The sequence below is a fragment of the Babylonia areolata genome, chromosome 27 (assembly GCF_041734735.1).
Source record: "Babylonia areolata isolate BAREFJ2019XMU chromosome 27, ASM4173473v1, whole genome shotgun sequence".
In the NCBI taxonomy this organism is placed as follows: Eukaryota; Metazoa; Mollusca; class Gastropoda; order Neogastropoda; family Buccinidae; genus Babylonia; species Babylonia areolata.
The window spans coordinates 35529755-35541981 of record NC_134902.1 but is presented as its reverse complement, the minus strand read 5'-3'; the positions used below and the strand labels follow the sequence as shown (position 1 = coordinate 35541981).

Here is a 12227-nt window from a genome sequence, read left to right as displayed (position 1 = left end):
TCAATCCAAACTGTATGTAAGTCTTAAGTGTGCGTTTTAACATACTTTTGAAAATCAGGTGCTGGTTTTTGCCTGTAACAAATTACTTTCTTTATGTAAGTCATTGTGTACTAAATAACTTAATAGGAGTGGGTTGAAAGATAAGTGGAACACATATGTAAGTGCACACACACTACACTTTAACCTACATGAGAAAAGATATATTTAGCAGTGCTTTTTTATGCTTTATATATACATATATATGAAAATATCTAGTGGAGTGATGGCCTGGAGGTAACGTGTCCGCCTTGGAAGCGAGAGAATCTGAGCGCACTGGTTCGAATCACGGCTCAGCTGCCGATATTTTCTCTCCCTCCACTAGACCTTGAGTGGTGGTCTGGACACTAGTCATTTGGATGAGATGATAAACCGGGGTCCCTTAGCGCACATAAAAGAACCCACGGCAACAAAAGGGTTGTTCCTGGCAAAATTCTGTAGAAAAATCCACTTCGATAGGAAAAATAAATGAAACTGCACACAGGAAAAAAAAAAAAGAAAAGAAAAAAAAGAAGGGTGGCGCTGTAGTGTAGCGACGCGCTCTCCCTGGGGAGAGCAGCCCGAATTTCACACAGAGAAATCTGTTGTGATAAAAGGAAATACAAAAAAAAATGCAATATATATATATATATATATATATCTAATCACTTCAACAGTAAGGAAGAAGATGGATTCACACTGTGCCCCAGGTTGTCAGTATAAATACGTGTGATAGAGTTCATCAGCAGCTTTTTTTTTTTCTCCACATGTCATGTGATGATAATGATAATAATAATAATAATAATCATCATCATCATCATAATTAATAATGTGCCTTTCCATGTAAAACATACCCAAGTGTGCTGTACAATGTAAAAACCCATGTTTAAAATGAAAAACATACATGTATAACCACATGAAACAATGTGACACAATCAAACTAGACAAAAACAAGAGGAAAGTGAACTTGGAGGCTGCTAGGCGAAGGGGTGCAACTCTCTTGGTGATGTGTAATTGATGACAGTATCATTCAGTACCCAGGCTCTGTCAAAGTTATGCTGACTTTTGTTTGTATGGTCAAGGCCTTCTTCTTCTTCTTCTTCTTCTGCGTTCACTCGTATGCACACGAGTGGGCTTTTACGTGTATGACCGTTTTTGCCCCGCCATGTAGGCAGCCATACTCCGTTTTCGGGGGTGTGCATGCTGGGTATGTTCTTGTTTCCATAACCCACCAAACGCTGACATGGATTACAGGATCTTTAACGTGCGTATTTGATCTTCTGCTTGCATGTACACACGAAGGGGGTTCAGGCACTAGCAGGTCTGCACATATGTTGACCTGGGAGATCGTAAAAATCTCCACCCTTCACCCACCAGGCGCCGTCACCATGATTCGAACCCGGGACCCTCAGATTGACAGTCCAACGCTTTAACCACTCGGCTATTGCGCCCGTCTATGTCAAGGCCATAACTTACACAGTCTGTCTTTCTGCCTGTCTGCAGAATGGTGTCAACGTTGTGTACGAATCTGTTGGAGGAGCTGTTTTTGAAACCTGTCTGAACAAGTAAGTGAATAATTAAAATGGGATTATCTCCTGTTCACTCATCAAATGTAATGGATAAAGGATATGACACAGGTGCAAACGGTAAAGGCCATGCTTTAATCTACCTTATGTGTGTGAGAACCACAAGGGAGATAATGTGGGGTGAGGGCTCAGCATCTGAAGCTGAAAAAGAGAAAGATATATTGAGATGTCATTGTCCTCTTGAGTTCTATCTGTGTTGTGTTGTGTTTTGATGTACGTGAAAGAACAAGAGCAGGCACTTAGTGTATTGTGCATTTGGTGTCATGAGAGAAAGTCTAACTACAGTGGAGCTAGGCACTGTGGTAGATATTCATTTGTTACATCATAATGATAGATCATAATTTTTTTTAACCGGTAGAGTGCCATGAGACGTCCTACAAAAAGTGTTGCCATAGTGCCTATAAGATGTCCACTGACATCCTGCATATGTTCTGATTTTTCCTGTATTGGAGTTTGGTTCAGTCACATAAACAGACTCTGAACAGTTAGTTTGATGTGTCTGGATTATAAAGATACTGTTTAAATGAACATTCATCAGGTAGAAGACCCCTTTCTACTCGATGATGATTTGCTAACTGACCACGTGATATGTGCATGGAAAAGGGGCTTGCATCATGTGCAAAAAAAGGCATTGAAAACTGTGTCCAGTAAAGCAAATAGTCACAGTCAGCAGATTTACACAATGCTGAAAGCTCTGCTTGTGATTATGGACAGCTTTCGTGATGGAGAAGGATCTCTCTTGTCTGATGATTGATTTGAAAACAAAGGTGATTGACAGTGATAGTGATGAAACTGACAGCCCCATTTGATGGTAATTCAGTCCATCTATCCAATCAGACAGCGTTTTTGAACAAGTGGCTATGACCGACAGAACATGTGCGGTGAGGATTGGAAGAAGGGGAGGAGAGGGAGAGGAGTGATGTGAGATGATAGGTTGAATGCCAGCCAGAGGCCATGAAGGGGGCGTGGCTGTTGGGAACGAGTGTACTCACATTTCAATGCAGACTGCAGGAAATCAACAACCACCAGTGCTCCACGATTTTCACGAAACACAGGTTGAACCTGCACAGGACGTGAAACACTTGCTTTTTGTTTTAATTCTTTTTTTTTCTGCTGAATCAGAGGGATGACTTGTTTGAAGAGGTGGCAAGCAGGATGCACAGCAGACACTATAATCGGCGCACGTGCAACTTGAAAGGAGTGAATGTCATCCAAGAACTTCACCCTCTCATTTGCAAACGCTCTTAGCTGTCAAAAAGCTTGCCAGCTCAGTTTCTGAGATGGTGATTGACCTTTGATGTTGACTATACCCACCTTTGTCGTTGTTGGGACAGTGATTTACTTACTTACATGTTTGCACGAGCTGTGATTTGTTTTTATAAACTTATAACCTGTTTTAATTTCTTCTTCAGGTATAATCTGACAATTGGCATGCAATTTCTAGCTGTATTTTGTTTCTTTTCCTTGTGGATGTCATCATGTGGAGGTGGAAAGACTTTTTTGTTGCACAAAAATTATTATCTTGACTTTACATGCCTGAACTGTTACCTACAATCAACCTAATTGGGGAAAAATCTAGAAGCAGAATCTACACTCATTTTCCTTCACAAAAACGTTTACTTTATTTCTGTATTGCCGATAGCTTTTGAGCTAGAATTTTTTGTGTGATTTATTACCCCCGAATCCTGAAAATTCCCTGGCAATGGGAGAGCACTTTGTTCACAAAATTCTCTGGCACTCAGCTGGTTAAAGCCTTATGATGATAGTAATAAGTTTTACTTATATACCGCTTAATCAAATAAATTTTGTTGTAAGCACTTTATAATGCATTACGACTCTCAAACAAGGAGGCATGATTGCACTGGCTCACAGTGCTGCAGCCTTTGGGGGGCTAGTTGGCCTTTGGGAACCATCCCAACACCAACTGTCCTAAAACCCTCTTGGCCAAGAGAGTGGAGATGTAACTTGGGCAAGACACTCTTCACTATAATCAAATTCTAGCCCAGACAGTTTGGACAGCAGTTGCCTCCACTGCTGTTCTGATGGTCATAGTCAGACAAGGCTATGTGGAGTGATGGCCAAGAGGTAACACGTTAAGCCTAGGAAGCGAGAGAATCTGAACGTGCTGGTTCGAATCACGGCTCAGCCGATATTTTCTCCCCCTCCACTAGACCTTGAGTGGTGGTCTGGACGCTAGTCATTCGGATGAGACGATAAACCGAGGTCCCGTGTGCAGCATGCACTTAGCGCACGTAAAAGAACCCACGGCAACAAAAGGGTTGTTCCTGGCAAAATTCTGTAGAAAAATCCACTTCGATAAGAAAAACAAATAAAACTGCACGCAGGAAGAAATACAAAAAAATAGGTGGCGCTGTAGTGTAGCGACGTGCTCTCCCTGGGGAGAGCAGCCCAAATTCCACACAGAGAAATCTGTTGTGATTAAAAAAAAAAAAAAAAAGAAAAGAAAAGAAAAGAAGACTGACAATCATAAATACAATACATGGATTTTTTTTTGGATTTTTTTAAATATAACAGCATGTCACACCATCCATCCGACCATGTGAGTCCAACATTATTTTTTGTTTGTTTGTTTTTTGGCGCACAGAAAATGTGAATTTTCCACTGGCATTTATGTGAACGACATATGTATTTTAATCCAGGGTTGTTTTTTTATACTGTACTGTGTATAATCATATAGTTCTTTTCAAGTGCCTTGTTTTTGTAATGCTCAAGTGAGAAATTTGATGGAATGGTCCACATTGAATAATAAGTTTATTTACTGTATAATGTGAGTGATATTATCCAGTTTTTCAGTGTTTGGTTGTTTGTGTTTTTCATGTTAAACTAATAAAGTTTTTGTCTGTGATTTTTTTTTGTTTTCTGTTTATGTGTTGTTGTTTTGTTTTGTTTTGTTTTTGTTTTTTTTGTTTTTTGTTTTTTTTGTGAGAAATGTAGTTAACACCAATAACATATTATGGGTTTATTTATCATATAATTTAATGGTGATTTTATCCAGTTTTGATCTGTTTCAGTTCTGCTACGGCCCTGTGCTGTTCTCTATACCATTGAAAAGGTTAAATGTTATGTTTTAAAAAAATAGAGAAGCCTTTTTACAACCATGGGGGCAGTAAATTAATATTCACTGTGTCTAGGGCTCGGCATAGGAAGGCGGGGCCCAGTCCTCTTCTTAAAGCCATTTTAACTCACTCAGTACGGCCAGTCCTCTCTTCTCCTCTACACAGACCCCTCAGATGTCCAGTGGGTGTGTCTGAATGACCCAGCCTTTAGCTTCCGTCGTCAGAACTGTGGTATTCTTTGTCAACATTCACCTCTTCAGTATAAGAGCGTTCCGCTTGCAATATTTTGATGATGGTTATTGGGATGAAACGCTGTTAATGACGTCTCTTTCGCCGTTCGTATGGAGAGAGTTAACCTTCCCCAGCTGAAGTCCGGTACCCATCGACACATGGGTAGAGTGGGGAAAATTAAAGGGACACAACCTCCATGCTGAAACGAGGCCTTGAACGCTGATACACACCACTCCTGATTGCTGATTGTATACTGTGTGCAGTCTGGCACAAGGGGGGCGACTGATGGTGATTGGTGCCATTTCTGGCTACCTGACAGATAATTCAGGCTTCAAGTCCACCAGCATGCTTCCTCTGACTGTATGTTGACGAGATTTTTTTTTTAATTTTAAATTAGATAGAATATATTTCTTCTTTTTTTTTTTTCTTTTTTTTTTTTTCTTTTTTGAAGAGTTTATTTCAAGTTAGTGATGCTGAAGTGTGTGCACAGACCTCACCAAACGCCACAACACCCAACACCTGCTTGCAACACACACCACACCAAACACCACAACACCCGCTTGCAACACACACCACACCAAACGCCACAACACCCGCTTGCAACACACACCACACCAAACGCCACAACACCAACACCTGCTTGCAACACACACTACACACTCAAACGCCACAACACCCGCTTGCAACACACGCCACACCAAATGCCACAACACCCGCTTGCAACACACACTACACCACATCAAACGCCACAACACCTGCTTGCAACACACACCACACCAAACGCCACAACACCCGCTTGCAACACACACCACACCAAACGCCACAACACCCTCTTGCAACACACACACCACACCAAACACCACAACACCAGCTTGCAACACACACCACATCAAACGCCACAACACCACCCTGCTTGCAACACACACCACACCAAACGCCACAACACCACACCACTTGCAACACACACCTCACCAAATGCCACAACACCCGCTTGCAACACACCACACCAAACGCCACAACACCCGCTTGAAACACACTACACCACACCAAACACCACAACACCCGCTTGCAACACATGCCACCCCAAACGCCACAACACCCGCTTGCAACACACACTACACCACACCAAACGCCACAACACCCGCTTGCAACACACACACACCACCCAGATGCCACAACACCCGCTTGCAACACACACACCTCACCAAACGCCACAACACCCACTTGCAACACACACCACACCAAACACCACAACACCCACTTGCAACACACACCACACCAAACGCCACAACACCCACTTGCAACACACACCACACCAGACGCCACAACACCCGCTTGCAACACACACCACACCAAACGCCACAACACCTGCTTGCAACACACACCTCACCAGAAGCCACAACACCCACTTGCAACACACACCACACCAAACACCACAACACCCGCTTGCAACACACACCACACCAAACACCACAACACCCGCTTGCAACACACACCACACCAAACGCCACAACACCGACTTGCAACACACACCACACCAAACATCACAACACCCACTTGCAACACACACCTCACCAAACGCCACAACACCCACTTGCAACACACACCACACCAAACGCCACAACACCCACTTGAAACACACACCACACCAAACGCCACAACACCCGCTTGCAACACACACCACACCAAACGCCACAACACCTGCTTGCAACACACACCACACCAAACGCCACAACACCTGCTTGCAACACACACCACACCAAACGTCACAACACCTGCTTGCAACACACACCTCACCAAACGCCACAACACCTGCTTGCAACACACACCACACCAAACGCCACAACACCAAACACCCGCTTGCAACACACACCACACCAAACGCCACAACACCCACTTGCAACACACACCACACTAAACGCCACAACACCCACTTGAAACACACACCACACCAAACGCCACAACACCTGCTTGCAACACACACCTCACCAAACGCCACAACACCTGCTTGCAACACACACCTCACCAAACGCCACAACACCCGCTTGCAACACACACCACACCAAACGCCACAACACCCGCTTGCAACACACACCACACCAAACGCCACAACACCCCGCTTGCAACACACACCACACCAAACGCCACAACACCCGCTTGCAACACACACCACACCAGACGCCACAACACCCGCTTGCAACACACACCACACCAAACACCACAACACCCGCTTGAAACACACACCACACTAAACGCCACAACACCCAACACCCGCTTGCAACACACACCACACTAAACACCACACCACATGACACCAAACACCACATCATACCACTAACACCACACCACACTACACCAAACACAACATAACACCACATACAACACACAACACCACACCACACTACATAAAACACAACATAACAACACATACAACACACAACACCACACCACCCCAAACACCACACTATACCACACAAAACACCACATCGCACCACTTACAGCACACCACACCAAACCACATCACACCACATGCAACACACCATTCCAAATACCACACTACACCAAACACAATATCACACCACTTACAAAACTTCATACCAAACTGCATCACACCACATACAACACACCACACCACATACAACACATCACACCACATACCACACCACTTAAACACATCACACCACACCACATACAACGCACCACACACAGCCTAATGTATGATGAAAAAAGTTTTAGAAATGTATAACAACATATCAGTGGAGGACAGCAAGCAGTACTTTTCATTCAATTTGATATGCACATGTACAGTGTAAACAACTTTACGTCCTAGTGTTATATGTGACATTTTCATGCTTCATTTGCTTAATTGTGTGTTTTTTGGTTGTTTTTTGTTGTTGTTTTTTTAAATACTATTTTGGTTGGAAGGTGGGGGGGTGGTCTTTTTTGTCTTTATTGGGGAAGGGATTTGGGGGGCAGCAGGGTTGTTTTTAAAGGCTGGATTTTTTTCTTTCTTTTTGGGGAGTAGTGGTTGGGGATGGGGTAGTGTGTGGGGTGGCACTTTCATCTTTGTGTGTGTGCATGTGCACACTTGTGTGAGAATGCATGTTAGTGTGTGCACAAGTCTGCTGAATGTGGTGTATTTATATTCTTAGTTTCTTTAACCATTAGCAGTCTGTGTAACCTTTCATTTTTATTATGTTTTAATGTATTTCTTTCTTTCTTTTAGTTCAGTGTTTTATACAACCTATACATGGCTCTCAAGGCCTGAACAGTGTATTGGGTCTTTGCCCAGTTCAGGTATCTGCTCCCCCCCCCCCCCCCCACCCCCCAACTTTTTTTAAATATAAAAATCTATGTGGAAGAGGTGTAGCGTACATGTAGTATCAGTCCGCACACTTCGACATCCCCTTGAAAATGAAAACGAAAACTTTCCTTTCCCTGTCCCTGAACTTGACAAGACTTGTTTTGTGGGGGCAGATGCTGCGGCTGTCGGCCAGCCTACGAGGGTTCTTCCTGATGCACTTTACAAGCGACTACAAGGAGTACATGACCAAGCTGGTGGGTCTGTACCAGAAGGAGAAGATAACCAGCACTGTGGACATGGGGGAGAAGACGCCCGAGGGCCCCTTCATGGGCCTGAAAAGCGTCAGCACCGCCTGTGGAGGTGAGTCTCTGTGGGGTGGGGAGACACTTGGTGAGGAGTGTTTACGTTCCGCTTCCAGGTGTTCAGAGTGAGTCCTGTCAAGGTTGTCAGTGTCAGCAGGTTCACCGGGGACTGTCGTTGCAGTGACATGGTGACAGTCTCCACTCTTGCTCACTCAGTCTGGCTTTGCAACTTAGTATTTGTTGTCATCAGTAAGGGGCTTAGTTGGTGATGTTGTTGTTGTTTTTTTTGTACATTAAAGAAGAACTGGCACTACTGAACACCACTGAAGTGACTCAGCAGCAGTGCAGGGTCTCCTCTAGCGTGTGGCCTCCTGGCAACCTACTATCAGTAGTTCCCTGTGGACTGCTGACAATGGGACTGTGACAGATGAACCTGGGTGCGGCTGTGTCTGGGGAACTCACAGTGAGCGGCATGGGAGTAATAATAATGCAGATGATGGGGCAGCAAAAAAAAAAAAAAAAGTTTGCTTTCACCTGCACAGGCTGAATGCATTTCCTCTCCAATCAGTGTAATTATGTATGTGATTGTACTAGTGCGTGTTCACCTGTTCAGGCTGAGTATGTCAACTTTTCCTTATTAGTGTAATTAGGTTTGTGATTACAATTGTATATATTCACCTGTCTGAGCGTGTCTCTCTCCCTGATGAGTGTACTTAGGTTTGTGATTGTGATTTCATATGTTCACCTTTCCAGGCTGAGTGTGTCTCTCTCCCTGACGAGTGTAGTTAGGTTTGTGATTGTGATTTCATATGTTCACCTTTCCAGGCTGAGTGTGTCTCTCTCCCTGACGAGTGTAGTTAGGTTTGTGATTATTATTGTGCATGTTCACCTGCACAGGCTGTGTGTCATCTGTCTCCCCAGTTAGTGCAGGTATGTTTGTTTTTGTAATTGTGTATGTGCTGACTTGCATGTTCCTTGTCCCCCACATGGTAAGAGGAAGTCACAAGGACAGTGTGCCTTTTCGTTCCTTGGTCCTCTTTCCTGCCCAATTTGTCACACTTGAGACAAATATCTCAGTTCAAATCTGGGCCCCACACACATAGGTGTAAATCTGCTTTCATGTTTGACTAGGTGTTCGCGTGTTTGTGTCAGTATGTTATGTGGTAAATTTTAACAAAGTAATCTTATCTGGTTAGGGTAGATAGGCCTTATTGTGAGTGATCCAGTCGAAGCGACTAGTTTAGTGTGTGTATTGTACATAATAAACAGGTCGTACAATCGTCATATGTAGCTCTTCTGCTTTTGAAGGCTTTCTCCAATTCATTGCACCAGGAAAAGTTTGTCTATTCCATCTTTTCAGTGTTTTTTCAACAGTTGAAATAGCAGGGGTGCCTGAGAGTAAAATTTAATACAAACAGGCAAGTCTAACTGCGATGGGTTTGGGTACATGTGGACAATTTAAACAGAAGCATGTCTTGAACTCATTAGACTGTTGCATCACACCAGACTGTTGCATTGTTGGTTTTGGTACATCTAAACACCCACACACCGCACCCTTTTCAGAGCACTCAGTAACTACATCATTCGCAAACAGACTCATGTCAAAATACCCTAATGCCCAATTACAAAAGGCACTATTTTGGAGGTTCCTGTCAAAACTGACGTTGCTTCCCTTGATTTTAGGATTGTGAGAACACATTTGTGTCAGTGGCGCACTAACGATACATTAACTGTTTGCAACTGCATGCTGTTCGCAATTAGGCCTACCTACCCTATACTATACTGTCATAAGATTTTGCTAAGAAATAGAATAACCATGTTCTTTCCACTCAGTCCAATTTTATTGACAACACACCACCTGGAAAAGCACAGGAGCAATAAGCATTTCCACAATCACTTTACTGGGGGTTTTTTTTCATAACAAAATTTTAGCACTTCATCTTACAAACTGACATTTTTTCCCCTATATTTAACCAATCAAAGATTTTGTCTTTGTGTTTTGTTGTTTTCTCTAGTTGTAAATTCAAATAATTGCTTCGCACTGGTCTAAACTTCATGACCGTTTCTTCAGATTTTGATCTGCAATTTTCTGTACTTATTGTTTATTTTAGCTGCTGGTTGCCATAGAGCACTCCACATGCTAAAAGATTTTGGATGGGGTGGTGGGAGTGGAGGAGAGGGTGGCTCCTTTTCCAAAATTTATAGTAATTGTGTTGATGTGAACCATGAAGGCATTGCTTCATTTGTTGGTATCATCGTGTTATTGATAAACATGCTGGAAAGTAGTTCAACATTTCCTGCTTTTTAAAAAAAAATTTATTATTAAACATTGCTGTTACTTGTAGTGGTAACTTTTGGTTTGCCCTCTCATACTTTAATGAATTATTGGCTGCCGGAAAAAGAGGACGCTAGACAGCAGGACAAAGGGGAGGTTACCTACTTCCGGGAGGTTATCGGCCGTAGTTTCGTTTTCTCCGCATAGGAAGATAGTAGTTTGCACAGGACAGGAATGTCAGACCCCTGCCGGAGTCTGCACTAGTTGGGTCACGGTTATGTATGTGTAATTAAAGAATTATTGTTCACACATGATCAGTGTTCTGTCTCTTTCCCAAGTGAAGACTGTCTTTCATACACACCTTCACACACCCACATCATCATTATTGTGGCAAAAGCACCCGATTCATCTATCAGTTTTGTCATCACGTAATTGTCAGCAGCATCACGCTTTTCTGTGCTGGTTTGAGTGGAGAAGGAATGAGCAAATGAGGCGAATTTGACAAAAGATAAAGGAAACAGTGGAGTTTCCTCACCATAGCCCAGTGGTTAGAGCATTGGACTTAGAGGATCCTAGGTTTGATCCCAGTATTAGCACCTGGTGATGTAAGGATGGAGATTTTTCCACTATCCCAGGTCACCATTTGCTCAACCCTTTTTTTGTGTGTATATTCATACATAAGATCAAACATGCATGTTAAAAGATCCCGTAATCCGTGCCTGTGTTTGATGGGTTATGGAAACAAAAATACATCCAGGAAGTTATAGAAATTCTTTCTTTCTTGCGACTTTTTCAGTGACCCTCTGTGGTGAAAAGTAAGGGAGAAAACTTGCAATGTCAAGTGAGTTTTCTCCCATAGTAAGACTGATTAAAAACTACCATTCCTGATCAGGTCATTTGGGAAAGAAAGAATTCATCAACTTGGATTCCTCAAGATCTGTTAGCTGTTCCAAAGCCTGTGCTTTCCTGTCAGTTTTGCACTCTTGTTGGTCCAGTGCTATTTCTGTCTTCCCCGCTGGAAAATTTGTTTTAGCATTTTCATAGCCATACTTGCATAGTTTTCTTAACTGATGTCAATAGGTGTTCATATGATCCAATGTGCTGATTGATGGTTTGGCACACTAGTCAGCTGGTAGTTATGTCAGAGTTAGTTAATGCTGATGCACATTTATTTTGTAAAATCTGCATAATGCTAAGAAACTCAGTGACTCTGAGGTTTGTCAGTGGTCTGAGAGAATATTTAATTTGTCCTTCCTGTGTTTGTGTTGCAGTACATGTACACCAGTCAGAACATCGGCAAGATTGTGGTGCAGCTGTACTAGGAAGCCAGGACCTGGGGAGCAAAGAGAAGCAGCGGACACTGCCCTGAACTGATCAAGCCATACTGACATTATGTATTTGCTCTTCAACAAACATACATATCCTTTAATGTTTTCC

General features: G+C 43.0%; 1 protein-coding gene across 1 annotated transcript in view; it reads left to right on the top strand.

Annotated features, from left to right (window-relative positions):
• The window catches only part of LOC143301072 (prostaglandin reductase-3-like), a 48119-nt gene extending 36007 nt beyond the window's left edge, over positions 1-12112 (top strand). Inside the window, exons 10-14 of the mRNA XM_076615078.1 lie at positions 1519-1580; positions 5173-5269; positions 8387-8573; positions 9647-9666; positions 12062-12112. Coding sequence (XP_076471193.1) covers positions 1519-1580; positions 5173-5269; positions 8387-8573; positions 9647-9666; positions 12062-12112 — 417 coding nt within the window. The remainder of the gene's footprint in view (positions 1-1518; positions 1581-5172; positions 5270-8386; positions 8574-9646; positions 9667-12061) is intronic.
• The last annotated feature ends 115 nt before the right edge of the window (positions 12113-12227 follow it).